We start from the raw sequence: 21967 nt of genomic DNA, 5'->3' as shown, positions 1-21967 counted from the left end.
TCACATACACACACACACGCACACACACACACCTTCCTTGCATTCTCCCTGTGTTCGTCGTTCAATCAAATGTTTTGACTTGTTCCTTCCCACGACCATCCCCCTCCCTTCTCCCTCTCGGCTCCTCTCTCCCCCTTCCCCCCTCCCCCCCGCAGCACCAACGGGGCGTTGGAGCGAGACTCCCTGGCCCTCGGCGCTCTGTTCCTGGAGTACGTGGACCTGACGCGGATGCTGCTGGAAGCGGAGAACGAGAAGGAGCTGGACGTCCTCAAAGACATCCGAGCCCACTTTAGCGGCATGGTGGCCAACCTCATCCAGTGTGTCCCCGGTAACTAGGACACCATCCCATCATACTCAGACTGCTTCGTGTTTTTGATGTTTTGGCTTCAGTTTAAAAATACCACTTTCACTCATCCAATTACTCTCTCGTTCCATCCCTCTTTTATCGGCCCGCTCTCTCTCTCTCTCTCTCTCTCTCTCTCTCTCTCTCTCTCTCTCCCCTCCGCTCTCTCTCTCTCTCTCTCTCTCCCCTCCGCTCTCTCTCTCTCTCTCCCCTCCGCTCTCTCTTTTTCTCTCTCTCTCTCTCTCTCTCTCTCTCTCTCTCTCTCTCTCTCTCTCTCTCTCTCCCTCTCTCTCCCTCTCCCTCTCTCCCCCTCTCTCTCTCCAGTCCACCACCGGCGGTTCCTCTTCCCCCAGCAGTCCCTGAGGCACCACCTCTTCATCCTCTTCAGCCAATGGGCCGGCCCCTTCAGCGTCATGTTCACGCCCCTGGACCGCTACAGCGACCGCAACCACCAGATCACACGCTATCAGTACTGTGCCCTGAAGGTACAGCCTCAAACACACACACGCACACACAGAGTCCCATCCATATCGACACTGCATGTAATGTGTGTGTTTTCCCCCCAGGCCATGTCGGCGGTTCTGTGTTGCGGCCCCGTGTTTGACAACGTGGGCCTCTCTACCGACGGCTACCTCTACAAGTGGCTGGACAACATCCTGGCCTGCCACGACCTCAGGGTACCTACCGCACACACAGACCTGCCGCGACCTCAGGGCACCTACCGCACACACAGACCTGCCGCGACCTCAGGGCACCTACCGCACACACAGACCTGCCGCGACCTCAGGGTACCTACCGCACACACAGACCTGCCGCGACCTCAGGGTACCTACCGCACACACAGATCTGCCGCGACCTCAGGGTACCTACCGCACACACAGATCTGCCGCGACCTCAGGGTACCTACCGCACACACAGATCTGCCACGACCTCAGGGTACCTACCGCACACACAGATCTGCCGCGACCTCAGGGTACCTACCGCACACACAGATCTGCCACGACCTCAGGGTACCTACCGCACACACAGATCTGCCGCGACCTCAGGGTACCTACCGCACACACAGACCTGCCACAGCCTCCAGCAGCCTCATATAGGCTTCACCACATCAAATCTTATTTGTGTCGACCTATTTTTACAAAGCAGGTTCACAGAGGGCTTCACATACGCCCATAGAACCGCAACCCTCAGCTAACCTAAACCCTCAAGGGAGACAAGGAGAAACTCCCAGTAATATAGTCTCTCTAACTATATCTCCATCTACAAGTATCTCACCGTACGCGTTAGCCTGTACATTGTCTTTCGACTCCCTCGGACCCGATTCGCAGATCAACAAATGAGGGTATAGCTTAGCGGTTAGAGCACGCGACGGCAGAGGTTGCCGGTTCAAATCCCCCCTCGCTAAAGGAATATCATGTCTGCCGTGGCCGTCCCAGGTGCACCGTCTGGGCTGTGAGGTGGTCATCCTGCTGCTGGAGCTCAACCCAGACCAGGTGAACCTGTTCAACTGGGCCGTGGACCGCTGCTTCACCGGCTCCTACCAGCTGGCCTCGGGGTGCTTCAAGGCCATCGCCACCGTCTGCGGGAGCAGGTGCGTCTCACACACACACACACACACACACTCTCGAGGGGGCGGATGTGCGTGTTGTGGAAACATTTACATTTAGTCATTTAGCAGACGCACTTATCCAGAGCGACTTACAGTAAGTACAGGGACATTCTCCCCGAGGCAAGTAGGGTGAAGTGCCTTGCCCAAGGACACAACATCATTTAGCACGGCCGGGAATCGAACCGGCAACCTTCTGATTAATAGCCCGACTCCCTAACCACTCAGCCATCTGAATACATGCACACACAGACTCACACAAACCCCCTCCTGGACAACGTCTAGTCACATGACTAGTCCCCGTCTATGTTTTGGAACTGAACACCGAACATGATTATTTACTCGGCCTCAGTAGGGCTGTTGTTGTTGTTGTGAGTTGTTGTGTTTTGTTGACATGCTCCTCTGTTGTTTGTTTGCGTCGGTCAGAAACTACCCTTGTGACATTGTCACCCTCCTGAACCTGGTCCTGTTCAAGTCCTCAGACACCAGCAGGGAGATCTATGAGATCTCCATGCAGCTGATGCAGGTACACACACACACACACATCAATATAATAAATATAATCACAGCACATCAAGTAGGAAACATCATTGTAACAGCATTGTACTCCACAACAATTTGTTTGTGTGTGTTCGCGTGTGTGTGTGTTTTTGTGAATGTGTGTGTGTGTGAATGTGTGTGTGTGTGTGTGGTTGCCAGGTGCTGGAGGCCAAGCTGTGTGTGTACTCCAAGCGCATGGTGGAGCAGAAGCCAGACAACATCCTGTACGGCACCCACGGGCCCCTGCCCCGCTCTACAGCGTGTCCCTGTCCCAGCTGTCCGTGCAGCTGGCCAGCATGTACCCCGAACTCACCCTGCCCCTCTTCTCTGGTAACAGCCGCCGCCGCCGCCTCATACCACGGGATACAGGGAGAGAGGGGGAGAGAGAGAGAGAGGGGGGGGGGGGGGAGGGAGAGAGGGGGGAGAGAGAGAGAGAGGGGGGGGGGGGGGGGAGGGAGAGAGAGAGGGGGGGGGGGGAGGGGGAGAGAGAGAGAGAGAGAGAGAGAGAGAGAGAGAGAGAGAGAGAGAGAGAGAGGGGGGGGGGGGGGGGGGGGAGAGAGTTTTCTCTGGTAAAGGTACACTGGCTGCAGGTCAGTGTTGTTATTTCCACCGCACCTCCTCTCAAGCAGTACTTTCTCCTCCTCTCTCTCCTCCTCTCTCCTCCTCTCTCCTACTCCCTCTCTTCCTCTCTCTCTCTCTCTCCCCCCCCCCCCCCTCCAGAGGTGAGCCAGCGTTTCTCCACCACCCACCCCAACGGCCGCCAGATCATGCTGTCCTACCTGCTGCCCTGGCTCAGCAACATCGAGCTGGTGGACACGGGCCTGCTGCCCCCCGGGCCTCCAGCCCCTGCACCCCGGAGGAGGAGCGCCTGGGCCAGGCCCACAGCCTGGGCCTCTCCCCCAGCCTGCGGGGCAACGGCTGGGGCTCCCTCCAAGCCACCTCGCTGGTGCTCAACAACCTGTTCATGACGGCCAAGGTGAGTGTGTGTGTGTACAGTGTGTGTATATACAGTGTGTGTGTGTGTGTGTGTAATATGTGTCATCCCTCTGCCCAGTACGGGGACGAGGTCCCGGGCCCGGAGATGGAGAACGCGTGGAACGCGCTGGTGTCCAACGAGAAGTGGTTGAACAACCTGAGGGACCGCCCTGCAGTTCCTCATCAGCCTGTGTGGGGTCAGCAGCGACACCACCCTGCTGCCCTACGTGAGGACACACACACACACTACAAACACACACACACACTACAAACACTCACACCCACACACAGTGCGTGTCACATATCGCTATTAAAAAGTGGGTCATTAGGGTCAACTGATAGTAATATCTGTGTGTGTATATCCGTGTGTGTGTGTGTGTGTGTGCATGTGTGTGTGTCTCCAGATCAAGAAGGTGGTGGTGTACCTGTGTCGTAACAGCACCATCCAGACCATGGAGGAGCTGCTGTTTGAGCTGCAGCAGACCGACCCAGTCAACCCCGTGGTGCTGCACTGCGACAACCCGCCCTTCTACCGCTTCGCAGCCAGTAACAAGTCCTCTGCCGTGCACACGGGTGAGACGGGGACACCCCATTGGCCGGGCCCGAGTGTCAGTCAAAGAGGCAGGGAGATGGGTCAGCCGAACTTTGGATGTCTTTGTGAGTTCTTCTTCGTTTTTCCTCTCGTGTGTGTGTGTGTGTGTGTGTGTGTGTGTGTGTGTGTGTGTGTGTGTGTGTGTGTGTGTGTGTGTAAAGGCACCACGTCCAGCAGTAACACCGTGGTGGCGGGCCAGGATTCCTTCCCTGAGACGGACGAGTCGAAGTTTGCCCGGGAGAACGAGGAGAGGTCAGTTACCACGTTGCGACTTAGCAACACAACACGACCCAGTGCAGCGACAGGGAACAAGACTGTTGATTGGACGGCTGTGACTCCTCCCCTAGGGCCCGTGCTCACAACAGGCTGGAGTCTCGCTACAGCAACAGCTCCGGAGGATCCTATGAGGACGAGAAGAGTGAGTTCACACACACACACACTCTCACACACACTCACACACACACACAGCTCTGGAGGCTCCTATGAGGACGAGAAGAGTGAGTTCACACACACACACACTCTCACACACACTCACACACACACACAGCTCTGGAGGCTCCTATGAGGACGAGAAGAGTGAGTTCACACACACCACACACACTCTCACACACATTCTCAAACACACACACACACACACTCTTACACACACACACACACACACAGCTCTGGAGGCTCCTATGAGGAAGAAAAAACCAAGTGAGGAGGACACACACACACACCTGGATCAGGTGTCAGTGAGTGCGTGCCATGCACACTTAACCTGCATACTGTACCAGACACAAATGGTTTAGGCGTGTCAGTATGTTTCTGTGTGCCTAAAAAAGATTGATTGGGTGATCCCCTCCCGCACATCGGTGGGATGCCGCCCGTGGACTGCTCTGTCATTATACTGTCGTGTCCACTCACCGTCACCTGTCATCCTCACTCTGGAAGGTTCTAGAAGAAGTCTGGACAAACCTGTTCCTGAAAAACCAGAGGGTTTTTTCGTTCCAACCGTAATTTGACGCACCTGGAGCCTGTCCCTTGAAGCGAGTTTATCAAATAAGATAGGCTTTTATCAGTCACTTGATAAACCTGATTTAATCAGGATGGAACAGGCTGATGTTAGAGATTAACTGGTTGATGAGATAAAGAGAAGAGATGAGAAGAGATCAAACCTGCAGAAGAGTTTCTTTCTCGGGACATGGTCGAACAGTCTGTTCCAATTGTGCTTATAATCAACTTCTTGATGTATTTGTGTTGGTCTGTGTTTCAACGTGATTGCGCCCTCTCCTGATTGGTCCGTTTACTCAGACGACCCCCTCCCGCCCTATGCCGGTTGGCTGATGAACGTGCTGGAGACCGACCGGCCGCAGCCGTTACCGATGCCCGTGAACGGAGGGTGCTGGGCTCCGCTGGTGGACTACCTTCCGGAAACCGTCACACCCAGAGGACCCCTGCACAGGTACACACACACACACACACACCATACAAACGCCACACACACACCCGTCACAAGCGTGGATGAACCTGCCACGTCGCACGGCCAGTTCGCCGCTATGTGGAGAACTCTGAGAATGTGTGAGAGATAACCATCGACACGTCGCGTCCCTGTTTCACGACACCTCAAAAACATCAGGCACCGGTCTTATCTCCTCCCTGTCACCACGGAAACACACCTGCCTGTCACGTCATGTTGCCTGATGGGTTTTCCGTCCTGCGCTCCAAAACTGTGGCGAAAAAGACATGTTTTTGACATACTGTTTATATGGGTTTGGGGATAGTTGGTTTAGCTGAGTGGTTAGAGCATTTGACTGCAGGTCAAGAAGTCTTGATACCTAAAAACTCCGCAGAACTAATACACTTTTATTTTGCCCGTGTTTATTCCACAAGCTGTCATATTAAAGTAGAGGATAGTGTAGTAGTGTATTATAGTTATTTATATTTATACATGTTTGTTTGGGGAATTTCACATCTGTGATTTACATTTAGTCATTTAGCAGATGCTCTTATCCAGAGCGACTTACAGTAAGTACAGGGACAAGTAGGGTGAAGTGCCTTGCCCAAGGACACAACATCATTTTTTGCGCGGCTGGGAATCGAACTGGCAACCTTCAGATTACTAGCCCGACTCCCTCACCGCTCAGCCATCTGACTCCCTGATTGTAGTACAATTATGCAGGCATGTATTGCTGACTCCTGTGGTCTCATAGTTCCTTCATGTAACCTGTGTGTGTGTGTGTCCAGGTGTAACATAGCGGTGATCTTCATGACGGAGATGGTGGTGGACCACAGTGTGAGAGAGGACTGGGCTCTGCATCTCCCCCTGCTGCTCCACGCTCTCTTCCTGGGTAGGGTCACACACACACACACCACACAGAAACGAAAGAGATGGCATCAGGAACAAAGCGACCCCGCCCCATACTATGGCAGAACTCACCCACACACATTCCCCCCCCCCCCCCCCACATACACACACACACACACACTGTCATGTTATGTACGTAGTTAAGCAAATACAATACAGTTCTTTCCCCTCACCCTGACTGCGGCGTCAACATAATTTCATGGTGTTTTGACGTAGGCTACTATTAACAGTTCCATGACACCGGCAGACTATGGCAGGCATGCACTGTGGATGAAACATGCGCACATTCCTGCTGGCTAGTGGTTCTCTTCAGGATAATAATATCTGACATTCACGCACATACCTGTCGTGTCAGACAAATGAAGACCTGCTTCTACACAATGGAACGACGTCCCAGACAGTGTTCTGTTATCTGATCTCCGTGTGGGTTTGAAGCCGACCGACATGCTCACAAATATGTACAAAATGTCAATGTTTATGGATTTCTTTTGTGGTGGTGTGAATGCGTGTCTGTATATGTGTGTGTGTGTGTACTGTATATTTACATTTAGTCATTTAGCAGACGCTCTAAGAGCGACTTACAGTAAGTACAGGGACATTCCCCCGAGGCAAGTAGGGTGAAGTGCCTTGCCCAAGGACACAACGTCATTTGGCACAGCCGGGAATCGAACTGGCAACCTTCTGATTACTAGCCCGATTCCCTAACCGCTCAGCCACCTGATTTCCAGTTTTTTTTTTTTTCTGATCCTTATTTTTGGGGGGATTTTTGGATTTATATGTGTGTGTGTGTGTGTGTATATTTATATGTGTGTATGTGTGTGTGTGTGTATATTTATATGTGTGTGTGTGTGTGTGTGTGTATATTTATATGTGGGTGTGTGTGTGTGTGTGTGTGTGTGTGTGTGTGTGTGTGTGTGTGTGTGTGTGTGTGTGTGTGTGTGTGTGTGTGTGTGTGTGTGTGTGTGTGTGCCCCCCAGGTCTGGACCACTACAGGCCAGAGGTGTTTGAGCACAGCAAGCGCCTTCTACTCCACCTGCTCATCGCCCTCTCCTGCAACAACAACTTCCAGGTCAGAGGGCAACCCCCAGTCCATTCAGCACCATTCAGTTAGCAGAGATGGTGTGTGTTGACACTGGTGTGTGTGTGTGTGTGTCAGGTCATTGCCTCTGTGCTGCTACTGACCAGAGAGATCAGTGACAACAAGACCCTCACCATCAAGTCCAGCTACCAGCCGGAATACCAACAGTCAGGTAATACACACCAATACCACGCACACTCACGTCATCACACACACACAAGCCCCTCCCTCTCTAACGTGACTCCTCCCCCAGGTGGGCCGGACTTCCTGCGGGAGTGGCAGGCGTCCCCGGTGGGCGACTCTGGCCTGAGCTCCTCCTCCACCTCCTCCTCCGTCAGCCTGGGCGGAGGCAGCACGGCGGGCAGCGTGGGGAACCTGCCCCTGGTCGCCCCCGACGACCTGGCCTCGCTGGACGACACGGCCAGCGAGGCGGAAGACAAGACCAACAAGCTCATCGAGTTCCTGACCACCAGGTGCGCGCGCCCACGCGCTCTTGAGCCTTTTACATTTTGGGGGGTTTTAAATCCAGGTGAGATCAAAGTGTGTCTGTTGTATAAGCGTGTGTGTTAGAATGACTGCTCGTGTGCTTGTAAAATTGTTGGCCTGAACGTACGTATCGAGTTTGGACGTGAGTGTGCCTGTGTCTACCTGTGTGTGCGTGCGTGTGTGTGAGTGTGTGTGTGTGTAACCTGTGTGTGGGGTGCTGGTGGTGGTACACGCAGTGCCTGGAGTACTGTGCTGTCGTTGCTCAGGGCGTTCGGCCCCCTGTGGATCCACGAGGACATCACCCCCAAGAACCCCAACTGCAAGAGCTCCGAGCAGCTGGCCAACTTCCTGCGGCACGTGGTGTCCGTCTTCAAGGAGTCCAAGTCAGGTTAGAGACGCTCCATCCATCCATCCATACATCCTTCCATCCTTCCTTCCATCCTTCCTTCCACGTCTACATTTAAACCGGACTACATTGCGGGTTCAACGAGATTTGAGCTTCAAGCATGCAGAGTGTCAGGCGGACTCTCGTCCCATTGCGTGTCGTCGAGCGAGAAGCTGCGCGTTGGGACGTGGGCCCCGCTGATTAAGATCTCTCTGTCACGGCAACTCTTCTCTCTCTAAACTAGTCGTCGACGTCGCCGTTGACATTGTTGCTGACGTTTTCTGACGTTGTCCTAGTTGGCATTGTTGATGTTGTTGTTGTTATTGACATTGTTGTTGCTGTTGACATTGTTGTTGTTGACATTGTTGTTGTTGTTGAAATTATTGTTGTTGACATTGTTGTTGTTGTTGCGGTCAGACTTCCACCTGGAGCAGCAGCTGAGCGACGTGGCGTTGCAGACGGCGCTCTGCAGCTCGTCCCGCCACTACGCCGGACGCTCCTTCCAGATCTTCCGGGCGCTCAAGCAGCCCATCAACGCCCACGCCGTGTCTGACCTGCTCTCGCGCCTCGTGGAGGTGGTGGGAGAACACGGGGACGAGGTCCAGGTGTGTGTGTGTGACTCATCACTTGCGATGCCGCCTCAAGGAACATAGTCATGTATTTGATCCAAACTGGATCCTCTTTGAGAAAAGTATACATAGTGTCATAATGTGTGTGTGTGTGTTGCAGGGCTACGTGATGGAGGTGTTGCTGACTCTGGAGTCTGTGGTGGTCAACCTGGCCGAGTGTCTGAAGAACAGCGACCTGATGGCTGCTCTCACCCGGTGGGTCTCTCCCTACCCCTGTCTCTCTCTCTCTCTCTCTCTCTGTGTCTCTCTCTCTGTGTGTCTCTCTGTGTCTATCTCTCTGTGTCTCTCTATCTCTCTCTCTATCTCTCTCTCTATCTGTTGGATTGCATTCATTTGACGTCTCTTACTATGCTTTTTGTACCTCTCTTGACTTAGGACCTCCTCTCCGGACTTCCTGACCAATGAGAAGCTGACGTGTAACAGGAAGAGCACGGGCCAGCTGAACTTCCCCGGGCCGGGTCTGGCCGTGCTCTCGTCCGAACGCAACCGCCACCAGCGCTCCTACTCCGTCCCCAAGAAGTTTGGCGAGAGCGGCAACCATCCCCACGACCCGCCTCGCAGCGCCACGCTCGACCGCATACAGGCAAGAGCTGCAGCTCACCCCTCTGTCTGTCTGTCTGTCTGTCTGTCTGTCTCTGCCTGTCTGTCTCTCTCTGTCTCTCTCTGTCTCTCTCTGTCTGTCTGTCTCTGCCTGTCTGTCTCTATCTGTCTCTCTCTGCCTGTCTGTCTCTCTCTATCGCTCTCTGCCTGTGTGTCTCTCTCTGTCTGTCTGTTCCTCTTTGTCTGTCTGTATTTATCACCATACTGAATCATTCCGCTTGTAAAGTTGTTAGTTAAGTAGCTGCAGCTCACCTGGCTCTCTGTCTATCTGTATCTCTGTCTGTCTATTTCACTATACTGAATATATATATTCCATATCACCATACAGAATCATTCTGCTTGTAAAACAGAAAGTAAAGTATCTATCTGATGACTTGTTCTGTTTCTGTGATGTTTCGGTGATGTTTTTGTTTTGTGAAAGTCTATAACAGTTTTTTTCCCCAACTCGGCTCCTCAAACAGGCCTGCACCAATCACGGCCTGGCGCGGCCCGGACGCACACCGGGCTCCTGCACCTCGTCCACCAATCGCATCGACCCCAGCGTGCTGTCGGACCCCGCCCACGTGTCCCACCCCTCGTCCATACTGGCCACCGTGTTCTGGGTGGCTGTGTCGCTCATGGAGTCCGATTTCGAGTTCGAGTACCAGATGTCTCTGCGCCTGGTGCACAAGCTACTGTCTAAGGTGAGGAATGGAGTGTTGCGAGGTGGGAAATGTAGTTTTATGAGGTGGGAGAGGCGGGAAATGTAGTTTTATGAGGTGGGAAATGTAGTTTTATGAGTGGGAAATGGAGTGTTATGAGCGGGAAATGTAGTTTTTGAGGTGGGAAATGTAGTTTTATGAGATGGGAAATTTATTTTTTTGAGGTGGGAAATGTAGTTTTATGAGATGGGAAATTTATTTTTTTTGAGGTGGGAAATGTAGTTTTATGAGATGGGAAATGTAGTTTTAGTCAGTCAGTCAGTCAACCGGACCCCCCTGACCGCGAACTCCGTTTCCCAGGTGCCCCTGGACCGGGCAGAGAACCGCGAGCGCCTGGAGAAGCTGCAGGCCCAGCTGAGGTGGAGCGGCTTCTCGGGCCTGCAGCAGCTGCTGCTGAAGGGCTTCACCTCCCAGACCACCTGCGACCTGACGCTGCAGCTGTTCTGCCAGCTCACGCCCGTGTCCCGCGTGCCTGTGGTGGACACCTCACAGGCCATAGGTAGGCCCTGAACACACGCACCATGACACAGTTACATTTGTAAACAGAAACAACAAAAGTAAAGAAGAAGAATGGGTGGGGGGGGGGGGTATGAATGGGAAGTGAGCTCTTTATTCATAGTCCACAATTACAGTTTGGAGGTTTACACTGTTTGATATGGCGTAAGTCACTTATTTCTCTGAGGTAAAACAAAACAAACAATTGAGTCAAGTTTAACCTGTTTTTTGGGTGTGTAAATAATGATCTTCTCTCTCTCTCTCTCTCTCTCTCTCTCTCTGTATCTCTCTCTTTCCCTCTTTCTCTTCCTCTTTATCTGACTTCCTCCCCCCCCCCCCAGGTTTCCCTCTCAACGTGTTGTGTCTGCTGCCTCACCTGGTGCAGCACTTCGGTCGCCCGTCTCAGTTCTGCAAGGAGAGCGCCGAGAGGATCGCTCAGGTACTGCAGCACACACACACACACAGACACACACACACACAGGCAGGCCTGCCTTCTACTGGCCACTTTGGCAACAACACACAAAAACAACCTCGTAAAATAAGTCGCTCAGTCTAACTCTCTCTCCCACTCTCTCTCCCTCCCCCCTCCCCCTCTCTCCCTCCCGCTCTCTCCCCTCCTCTCTCCCTCCTCCCCCCTCCAGGTGTGTCTGGAGGAGAAGAACACCAAGCTGTCCCACCTGGCCCACGTGATGACGCTGTACAAGACGCGCTCCTACACGCGGGACCCCTTCTCCTGGGTCAGCGTGGTGTGCCGCTACCTCCACGAGGCCTTCAGCGACATCACCCTCAACATGGTCACCTACATGGCAGAGGTCAGGGGGCGCGGTAGATCCAGAATGCTACCTACGCTAATCCAACTAATCCAAACTTTCTGTTTGAAGCAAGGCGACAGGCTGACGGTTTACGTAAAGTTTCTCAAATTACGAAAACGACGATTAAATGATTGCAGTAAAGCGTTAGGTTTCATTCTAACCTAATCTACCGTTAGTATTGGTACTAAATACTTATATATCTCTCTACCTTCTCTCTCTCTCCTCTACTCTCTATGCTTCTGTGCACCCCCTACCCTTCCCACTCCCCCCCCCCCTCTGCAGTTGCTGGATAAGGGGCTACCCAGCATGCAACAGTCTCTGCTCCAGATCATCTACTGCCTGCTGAGTCACATGGACCTGACGGCCGTGCAGGTCAAGCAGTTCAACGCGGACGTCCTCAAGACCATCGAGAAGTTTGTCCAGGTGAGATATCTCCGTCAGCCTCACGTCTTAGGTGGTGTGTGCGTGTGTCCTGAGCGTGTGATCCTTTATTGAGAGTGTGTGAGTGTGCCAGGTGTCAGATACTGGTATGAGTGTCTGTGTACGAGAACAGGAAGCGTGCGCTTGTGTGTAAGCTCTCCTCTCTGCTCTTCCCTCCTCATCGAATATTCCTCCCCTCTCCCCATCTCCTCTCTCTCCCCTCCTCCTCTCCCCTCCTCTCATCGCCTATTCCCCCCCTCTCCCCACCTCCTCTCTCTCCCCTCCTCCTCTCCCCTCCTCTCATCGCCTATTCCTCCCCTCTCCCCACCTCCTCTCTCTCCCCTCCTCCTCTCCCCTCCTCTCATCGCCTATTCCTCCCCTCTCCCCATCTCCTCTCTCTCCCCTCCTCCTCTCCCCTCCTCTCATCGCCTATTCCTCCCCTCTCCCCACCTCCTCTCTCTCCCCTCCTCCTCTCCCCTCCTCAGACCGTGCACTGGAAGGACGCCCTGAACATCATGAAGCTGGTGGTGTCTCGCTCGGCCAGCCTGGTGCACCCCGCCCACGGCCACAGCCACGGGGACCTGTCCAACCTGGAGGTGAGCCGCGTGTGGGACGGCTCCGCCAAGGCCCTGCCCGGGAAGACCCTGGACTTCACCTTCGACATCTCCGAGGTAGACCCCCCCTCTCACCTCACACTTTCGTAGTCTCTCTTTCTCTCTCTCTCTCTCTTTCATTCTTTTTTCTCTCTCTCTCTCTCTCTCTCTCTCTTTCATTCTTTTTTCTCTCTCTTTCTCTTATCTCACTTTCTTTTTTTCTTTTTTCTCTCTCTCTCTCTCATCTGTCTTTCTCTCTCGTTCTCACCCCTCTCACTCTCTCTTCTGCTTTTGTGAATTTGTGAGTTTGGAATAAAGCTGGGATTGTTTCTTACATGTGTGTTTGTGTGGTATGTGTGTGTGTGTTTATGTGTGCGTGTGTAGACCCCAGTGATAGGCAGGAGGTTTGATGAGCTGCAGGGTTCGGGAGGGAGGGAGGGCAAGGCCAGGGCCATGGCTGTGACCCGCAGCACCTCCTCCACCTCCTCAGGGTCCAACTCCAACACGGTCCTAGTGCCTGTCAGCTGGAGGCGACCGCAGTCCTCACAGGTAGGACAACCCAAAATACATACGCAGAAAAATAGATAAAATATTATAAATGTAACTATGTATATAGGGATATATGTATATGTATGTATACACATATACATAAACGTTTTGTAATTACATTTAATTAAGTATTTTTTTGTTTTTCAAATTTTTCCATAAAAAATACTTTTTATACGTAAAGAAACATATGTACAGCTGGTATCTACATGCAGCTGCCGTTCAGCTGATGAAACATGGATGTTGAGTGTCTCTCTCTCTCTCTCTCTCTGGCAGAAGAGGACGAGAGAGAAGCTGGTGAACGTCCTGTCTCTGTGTGGGCAGGAAGTGGGCCTCACCAAAAACCCTTCCGTAAGCATCCGCCCTCACCTCCACCCCTCCTGCCCTCACGTCATCAAATGTTACTGCTCCAGCCCCTAACATGACCCCTGCCTGACCTCTGTCTCCCGTGTGGTGACCTTCAGGTGATCTTCTCGTCGTGCGGGGACCTGGAGCTGATGGAGGTGCAGGTGAGCGGCGTGTCGTCGGAGGAGGGCGGGACCCGCGACGACACGCTGGACGACACGGCCAGCGAGCAGCAGTTCCGCGTGTTCCGCGACTTCGACTTCCTGGACGTGGAGCTGGAGGACGGGGAGGTGAGGGGCACCTGCAGGCGGGGGGGGGGGGGGGGGGGGGGGGCGGAGGGGGGGGGGGCATTTGTGGAGGAGGGGGGAGGGGGGGGGGGGTTTCACTGCCTGACCGAACGGGACTTTTTTTCTGACCGACTGGTGGAACTCTCAATCCTTTTTCCTGCTTCGATCTGAATTTGACTTGACCTGAATTGTAGATGTTTTCTCTCTCTCTCTCTCTCTCTCTCTCTCTCTCTCTCTCTCTCTCTACCTCTCTCTCTCTCTCTCTCTACCTCTCTCTGTCAAGCGTTCTTTCTCTGCCCCGTATCTCTCTCTCTCTCTCTAACTCTGTGTTTCTCTCTCCCCCCCTGCCCCTCCCTAGGAGCTCCAGGTAAGCTCTCTCTCTCCCCTCTCTCCCCCATCCCTCCATCTGTGTGTGGCTGTGTGGCTCTGAGTGCGTGCCAGCGGCAGCCTATAGCAGGGCTGCATTTGTCGCTAGTCTCCCTGTGTAGCTGTGATGGTGATCTGAATGGCTTACGAGGACTAGACCCACACACATGTGTTAGCATCAGTCATGCTCACGGTGAAAGGACATTGCCAATAGTGTGTGTGTGTGTGTGTCTTTGAATGTGTCCATGTGTGTTTGGGTGTGTGTGCCTTTGTCTATGGGTGCGTGTGTGTGCCTGTATGACTGTGTGTCTACGTGTGTGTGTGTGCGTGCGCGCCACACAGGGAGAGAGCGTGGACAACTTCAACTGGGGCGTGCGGCGGCGGTCCCTGGACAGCACGGAGCTGGGAGACCTGCTGGAGGAGAGCCAGCACTCGGGCAGCACGCCCAGCCTGGGCCACGACGAGCCGCCCGACACGGACGAGTCGTCCGACGAGGAGGAGTCGTCCACCAGCCAGAGCCTGTCGCATTCTCAGCTGGTAGGTCCCCGGGGGGGACGCGCGCTCTCCTGCCCGTCGTCACGTGACGCGCTCACCCCGGTCGGGCTGTTTGAGGACCTCATAGGAAGGAATGCCTACTGAGCGACTTCTCTCTGTCTCTTTCTGTCTCTCTCCCTCCATCCTCGTTCCAGACAAACCTCTCGCCGTCCGAGGAGACCAATCACACGGACTCTCTCTCGACATCGTACGACACGTCGGCCGACCTGCATTCCCTCAACGCCACCACCCCCGGCCAGGGGGCGCTCCTCGACGAGCAGGGAGGCTTGCAGGTGACGACACACACGCTCACTCTCTTTCCTAAACCAGCACTCTTTCACGCTTTCACAGGACTCACGCTGAAAACGACATATCCGCATGACAGGCTCACATCTGCAGAACACACAAACATTTTGTTTCTCACTGTGTGTTTGTGTGTTCTTCTCCCCCCTCCCTACTCCCCCCCCCCCTACCCCCCCCCCTCTACTCCCCCCCCCTACTCCCCCCCCCCTACTCCCCCCCTTCAGTCCTTGTCCCTGGCGGGAGTGTGTGGGGAGGACGAGGACACCCAGGCCCAAGACGACGAGCTCTCCCTCCCCCAGGGATCCGATTGCGGGGAGAGCTTCACCCTGGAGCTGCCCGGACCCCCCCTGGAGGACCACCTCCACCCCGACTACGGCCACCCGCCGCTGGGGTTTCTAGACCCCAGCTGTCTGCCTGGGTAAGAGAGCCATGACCCAGGCTGTACTGAGAGCCATGACCCAGGCTGTACTGAGAGCCATGACCCAGGCTGTACTGAGAGCCATGACCCAGGCTGTACTGAGAGCCATGACCCAGGCTGTACTGAGAGCCATGACCCAGGCTGTACTGAGAGCCATGACCCAGACTGTACAGAGAGCCATCACCCAGGCTGTACAGAGAACTGAGTTAGCACCAGCATTCATTTACCATTAACATGGATACCAAGGACGTCATGTCTGGTGTTAATATTAAGGTTGTTCATATACATTAATGTCATGAAATCATCATTAAATATAATGATCAGAAGTATAAACAGAAATACACACATCATAAAATAGTCCCTACCCTACTTGCCTCGGGGGGGAATGTCCCTGTACTTACTGTAAGTCGCTCTGGATAAGAGCGTCTGCTAAATGACTAAAACATGTTTAAAAAAATAAATAAAAAAATAAAAAATTACTCTCGCCGTAGCCCTGGAGGTGGCGTCCAGTGTTCTAACCCCCGCGTGTGTTTTGGTCTCTGTCACGTCCGCACAGTCTCCGTGACGACGTGGACGACCTGGAGGACCTGGCTTTCCCCCCTCCCCCCTCCCCTTTCTTCTCCGCCATCCTGGCGGCGTTCCAGCCGGCGGTGTGCGACGACGCCGAGGAGGCGTGGCGTTGCCATATCAACCAGCTGGTGACGGACTCGGACGGCTCGTGCGCCGTCTACACCTTCCACGTCTTCTCCTCGCTCTTCCAGGTAACCCGGGGACGACGCACGCGCGCTCTCCCGATAGGTCACGTCCTGTACTGTGTCTGTCTGGGTGCGTGTTTTGGGGGGGGGGGGGGGGGGTGTCGTTCAGCTTGTGGTTCTGTCGAACAAGATGAACCTGTCTCCACCACAAGATGGCAGCAAGTCTGCTTCTGGGGTCTAATACAGGACGTCAACCGAAAAAAACAGTTGTACAAGTTAAAGAAAAGACCGGAACTAAAGTCTCCCTGTGGTTTTGCAAAAGTCTCTCAGAAAACGTTAGGCCAGAGAGCTCATTAAAGAAGCGTAAATCCAACCCAGCCAGACAGAACAGAGGGGACGTTATCTTGACTTCCCTGGTACCCATAAACATTCGTTATTTACAACGGCGTCCTTGGGTGGGAGAGATTGTGGAGACTGGTCCCCTCTGTTCTCTTATCTGTCTGCCAGCCATCTGTCTCTTCCCCTCTCTGTATACCCCCCCTGCATATCTCTCGCCCTCTTTGTGGGCCCTCTTTGTGTATTTATTATTATTTTGTGTAAGTATTTATATTATATATTTTTTGGACCAATGATGCAAACCTCCTCCCTTTATTCATGTCTCTCTCCCTCTCTCTGTCCCTCTCTCTCTTCCTCTCTCTCCCTCCCTCTCTCTCTCCCTCTCTCTCTCTCCCTCTCCCCCTCTCTCTCCCTCTCTCCCTTTCTCTCTCTTCCTCTCTCTCCCTCCCCCCCCTCCCTCTCTCTCTCTCTCCCTCCCCCTCCCTCTCTCTCTCCCCCTCTCTCTCTCCTCCCTCCCCCCCTCTCTCCCTCTCTCTCTCTCCCTCCCCCCCTCTCTCCCTCTCCTTCTCCCCCCCTCCTCAGAACATCCAGACCAAGTTCTGCTCTCTGACGGGAGACGCTGCCGACCTACCTGGGGGAGGGGCTCCGGGGCATCGGGTCAAAGTTCGTCAAGTCCTCCCAGATGCTGACCACGTGCTCCGACTGCCCCACCCTCTACGTGGACGCAGACACGGTGAGGAGGGGGGGGGGAGGGTTTGTTGCCATGGAGACTGTCGTCACCACCAGTGTTGGGGTGCTGCTGTTAAACATACTCATATCAAACAACCATTCATCATCTGTGGGACATTCAATCACAGGTGATGATAGACATTTGTGATGAATTGATCATTTCTTTTACCTCCTCCCCTCCTTGTCCTCCTCCTCTCCTCCTCCTATCCCCCTGTTCCTCCTCCTCTCCTCCTGTTCCTCCTCCTCTCCTCCTCGTCCTCCTCCTCTCCTCCTCCTCTCCCCCTGTTCCTCCTCCTCCTCTCCTCCTGTTCCTCCTCCTCTCCTCCTCGTTCCTCCTCCTCTCCCCCTGTTCCTCCTCCTCCTCCTCTCCTCCTCCTCCTCCTCCTCTCTTCCTCGTTCCTCCTCCTCTCCCCCTGTTCCTCCTCCTCCTCTCCTCCTCGTTCCTCCTCCTCTCCCCCTGTTCCTCCTCCTCGTTCCGTCCCCCGTCCCCCGTCTCCAGATCATGTCGTACGGGCTGCTGGAGAAGATGAAGTTCAGTGTTCTGGAGCTGCAGGAGTACCTGGACACCTACACCAGCCGGGAGGAGGCCGCCGTCTCAGTAAGACTCAATCCATCTGTTGACAAACGACAGGGTGCGCTTGATTCGGCTTACTCACTGGAAACCAAATGGATCGGCACAGAAAGAGGCCTGTCCGTTTAGTCAATTACGTTCAAAAACTGTAAAGAGGTCATGATAGATTCGCGTGATTGACCCGTGTCTGTTGGGATTACAGTTCGTCACACGTGTAGCAGCAACGTAAAAGTATATTCGATTCTTCTTTTTTGTTATTCATTTAAGCAGATGCATATTTTTGTTTTTTACATATTTTCTCTCACTCTCTCTCCAGTGGCTGAGAAACTGCAAGGACACGTTTCCCAGGTGCCCTGGCGACGGCGTGATCACCTGCCAACCTGGAGACTCTGAGGAGAAGGTGAGCAGGCCCACACTTTCTCTCAGTTCCGCTCCCTCCCCCCCTCTCTCTCTTTGTCTACTGTGTCTAATCGGAGTGTTTCCTGACTGAGCGGAGCTAGCAGCCTTGTGAAGGTGTGGGAGGGGGAGGGGGGGGCTGTTCTCTGTGTACTAACTGTGTGAGTGGGAGGACCTGTCTATCTATGGACTTCTCCGCTGACCTTGACTGAACTGTGTGCCTGATCTCTGTGGTTTGCTTTGTCTCTCTCCCGCATCTCTCTCTCTCTCTTTCCTCCTAACACGCTCTCTCGCTGTGTAGCAAATGGAATCTCTGGCCGTAAGTCCTCTTCACCCTTACTACTTTTCTAATCTTGAGCCTCAAAGATCCCTCTGTAGTGTCTGTGTGCGTCTGTGAGCCAATCGACACGCCAGCTGTTGTGTGATATAATCTGTTATCGTTGATGATGAGCGATATCGGTATTGCCGTGTCAGACCAGGATAGGAGTGTGTGTGTGTGTGTGATGGGATAAGTGTGTGCGTGTGTCTGAATCTGGTCCCCTCTCATCTCCTAGCAACTGGAGCTGTGTCAGCGCCTCTACAAGCTCCACTTCCAGCTCCTCCTCCTGTTCCAGTCGTACTGCAAGCTGATTGGCCAGGTGCACGCCATCAGCTCCGTGCCCGAGGTAAGACGAGGACGTCGAAACGGAGGGATTCCCCCACGCGCAGTCGCAGACAGTCAGACACACACACACACAACAGCTGGCTAACACAAATTATCCCCCCCTCCCTCCCTCCCTCCCCCCCTCCAGCTCCTGAACATGTCTCGGGAGCTGACCGACCTGAAGACCAGCCTCCAGGCGGCGGAGGCGGCGGTGGCCAGCGACCTGGAGAACACGCACCTGGCCCACGTCCACACGCACCCCGCCCAGGGCGCCGCCGTGCCCAGCTTCCCCTCCTCCGAGGCGGCCGTGCAGGCCATCCTGGAGTGCCTGAAGAACCAGGAGTTCACCAAGGCCGTCCGCTACATCCAGGAGTGCAGGTGACACACACACACACGTGAAACCCGACGTGGGTTGATTGCGGTTCACACGCCCTAGTATTTCCCAAGCCGTTCTCTGACCTCACATCCTGTCCCCCGTCCTCCCCCCCAACAGGAGGCGCTGGCCCGGCGGCGTGTTCGGCGGCGGCTCGGAGAGCGAGGTCCAGACCCTCCTCAACGTGTACTTCCGCCACCAGACCCTGGGCCAGACGGGCACCATCGCCCTGGTGGGCTCCCGCCAGGACCTCAGCCTCATCTGCTCCAAGCTGCTGGAGCTCAACGGGGAGATCCGCGAGATGATCCGCCGCGCCCAGGGCTACCGCGTGGTCACCACCTACCTCCCCGACTCCAGCGCCTCGGGGACCAGCCTCTGACACGAACCCGGGAGGCCCCTCCCTCCTTCCCCGCCTCCCCCCCCTCTTCCCGCTGTTCCTCCGCCGCCCCCGGTGTCGTTACCCCGCCCCTCGACCCTCCACGCCACGCCGCCTCCTCCGCCGCCCAGGTTGACCCCGCTGCTAGGCCCAAGACCCGGGTTAGGCTCCGCTCGGTCGGCCCTCCCTGGGATGGCCCAGGCCCAGCACTCCCATACCTGGTCCCCACAACCCTAGCCCCGGATCCAGGCCCTGAACTCACTTTAGACCCAGGCCCAATCCCATCTCCGGCCCCCGCCTCCTTCTTCACCCCATATCCATCCCTCACGGACTTGCCCAGTCCTCCAAACTTATACTTCTTCACTGACACCCTTCCAGTCCCCATCTCACTCTCAACTCATCATCGTCGTGGGGATATTTACGAACCGTTAAAGGGTCGTTATTCCCACAGCTCATCCTGCTTCAACACACACGGCACACTCCCGACCGTGGCCACAGACCCCCCCTCACTCCCCCACTCCCACCCACCTCCCCCCCCCCAGGGCTGCCACCTCCCCCACGCCCCACACACCCCCCTGCACGCGCCCCGAGTCCACGACACCCCCCCCGTCTCTGTTCTGGCCCGGTCTGGTCCGGCCGCGACCCACATCCCTGGAACACCCCTCCCTCCTCCCCCACCTCCTCCCCCCTGTCCCCCTGCCCTGGTGGAGGGGGCGGGCTGGGCGTGTTGCTGTCCCCTGGGGGGGGCTCCAGCGCCTCTGTCTCGCTACCTGGGCAAGGTGGGCCAGGCCGCCCTACCCCTGCTCAACATGGGGGGGCTCCTGAACCCCCAAAAACCCTCGGACGTTCAGACCTGAGCACACGAGGGCACAGCGACTAGCTGCACAGACTGACAGGCCCGGGGTCGGTTTTTAAATCACGTCTCTGGGGTATTTTGGTTCAAAAAGTGGATCAGTTCTTCCACTACTGAGACTACTACTGAATGCAGGCACTGACTGATTAACCCCCAGTTCATACCGGACCTGACGGTGAAAACAGAAGTAGAAAGAATCTCCTGTTGTAAACCCAGCAATATCTACAGACCAGCTAACCTGGTCTGAAAGACAATGTACTCTCAGAGAACAGGAATCTGGAGGAAGGGGGGTCAGAGGTCAAACAAGCTGAGTGAGATGCCCCTCCCCCCAACCTCCACCACTTCCTGTCTAAGGAGGAACCACACCTGTCCTCTCACACCTTCCGAGCACCTATAGGAAGAAACCAGAGCACTGAGCATGCCCAGATGAACCATGGGGGGGGGGGGGGGGGGGGGGGGCGGAGCTAGACAAAGCAGGAAGTGGCCCCGGGTATCACATGATATCGAAGGAAACCAGTCGTGACCTATTGCACTAAATGGAGTTGTTATTGTGATCAATGTTACTGACAGGAGGTTTGTTATTGAATGCTACTGAGAGAGAGAGATCTGATCGAGGACATGCCTGAAGGCAGGAAAGACTTGCTGTATCCTACAGTCCATCGACGTCCTATAGGGTAAATGTGCAATGCTTGACCTAGCTGAACGCCTTCTGCTATATATCCCAGTGATCCACTCTGAATCCCATCCCTGAATCCCTCTACTTTAAACTGTGATCCCATCTGACTGACAAACAGGGATCCAAGTGATTCTCCAATCGTCTTGGTTTACACCCTCCCATGCTCTCACTGTACACGGCTGTACTGACGTCATTAAGATTTCGGTGTTAACTCCCGTGTTGCCAAACGTAGTTGCAGCATATCGTTTTGTTGACGTACCTTACACACTTTTTGTGCGTGTCGGAAAATATAACGGAGACGGCGTTAAACATGTGTATACACTTCAGCAATAGCGCGTACGCTGTTTTAATCACTGTACACTGTAGCATATGTTCGTGTGTGGGTTTTGATAGGCTACACTCAAAGGAAATGCTGACATTCAGCGATCGATGTTCTGACTTATTGTTCGAAGGACTGTACTCCAAGTTGGTCTGTTTTACTGTTTTCTGCGTTGGTCAACCTATTGTCTCAACTGTACACAATCACTATAGTAACGGTTATTTATGTTAGATCAAGTAAAAACACTCCATGTTTTGTTTTTTGACAGAAGCAAAGTACATGTTCTGTCGATTGAAACTGCCATGCATGCACTGTCTAGTATGAAGTGTATTAGAAATATTTATTTAAAAGATTCATATTTTATCTGAAAGATGTTTGTATGAGGTACAAAAGGGAGGCTTGAGCTCATGATGCAGATCTTTTTTTTCCATGTGCATGCCAAATAAGAAATTGCACATTTTTAAAGATTTGTAGAAACAGACTAGTTGTTTTTTCCACTTTGTAAATACTTTTACAGCTTTTGTGAAGTCCTTTGAGTTGATGCCTTGTACAAGTATGTGTCAAAATAAAAGCATATCAAATTATTTAATCTGTTGAAT

At 54.0% G+C, this 21967-nt stretch overlaps 1 protein-coding gene across 1 annotated transcript in view; it reads left to right on the top strand.

Moving 5' to 3' along the window:
• Positions 1-21945, top strand: part of fryb (furry homolog b (Drosophila)) — a 22186-nt gene extending 241 nt beyond the window's left edge. Inside the window, 43 exon segments of the mRNA XM_067228604.1 lie at positions 156-328; positions 668-828; positions 910-1020; positions 1780-1934; positions 2376-2475; positions 2649-2733; positions 2736-2819; positions 3210-3322; positions 3325-3465; positions 3544-3627; positions 3629-3691; positions 3869-4037; positions 4218-4308; positions 4404-4474; positions 5350-5500; positions 6283-6386; positions 7381-7472; positions 7560-7653; positions 7735-7954; positions 8204-8355; positions 8770-8957; positions 9082-9176; positions 9357-9564; positions 10043-10264; positions 10583-10781; positions 11119-11216; positions 11419-11589; positions 11872-12012; positions 12495-12680; positions 12987-13151; positions 13425-13499; positions 13613-13783; positions 14489-14683; positions 14836-14973; positions 15208-15401; positions 15958-16162; positions 17015-17056; positions 17058-17165; positions 17661-17759; positions 18049-18132; positions 18683-18793; positions 18920-19149; positions 19265-21945. Coding sequence (XP_067084705.1) covers positions 156-328; positions 668-828; positions 910-1020; positions 1780-1934; positions 2376-2475; positions 2649-2733; positions 2736-2819; positions 3210-3322; positions 3325-3465; positions 3544-3627; positions 3629-3691; positions 3869-4037; positions 4218-4308; positions 4404-4474; positions 5350-5500; positions 6283-6386; positions 7381-7472; positions 7560-7653; positions 7735-7954; positions 8204-8355; positions 8770-8957; positions 9082-9176; positions 9357-9564; positions 10043-10264; positions 10583-10781; positions 11119-11216; positions 11419-11589; positions 11872-12012; positions 12495-12680; positions 12987-13151; positions 13425-13499; positions 13613-13783; positions 14489-14683; positions 14836-14973; positions 15208-15401; positions 15958-16162; positions 17015-17056; positions 17058-17165; positions 17661-17759; positions 18049-18132; positions 18683-18793; positions 18920-19149; positions 19265-19523 — 5998 coding nt within the window. The 3' untranslated portion in view covers positions 19524-21945.
• The last annotated feature ends 22 nt before the right edge of the window (positions 21946-21967 follow it).

This window comes from Osmerus mordax, chromosome 25 (assembly GCF_038355195.1).
Source record: "Osmerus mordax isolate fOsmMor3 chromosome 25, fOsmMor3.pri, whole genome shotgun sequence".
NCBI classification, from domain to species: Eukaryota; Metazoa; Chordata; class Actinopteri; order Osmeriformes; family Osmeridae; genus Osmerus; species Osmerus mordax.
The sequence above is the reverse complement of the archived record's forward strand: the minus strand, read 5'-3'. Positions and strand labels throughout refer to the sequence as shown.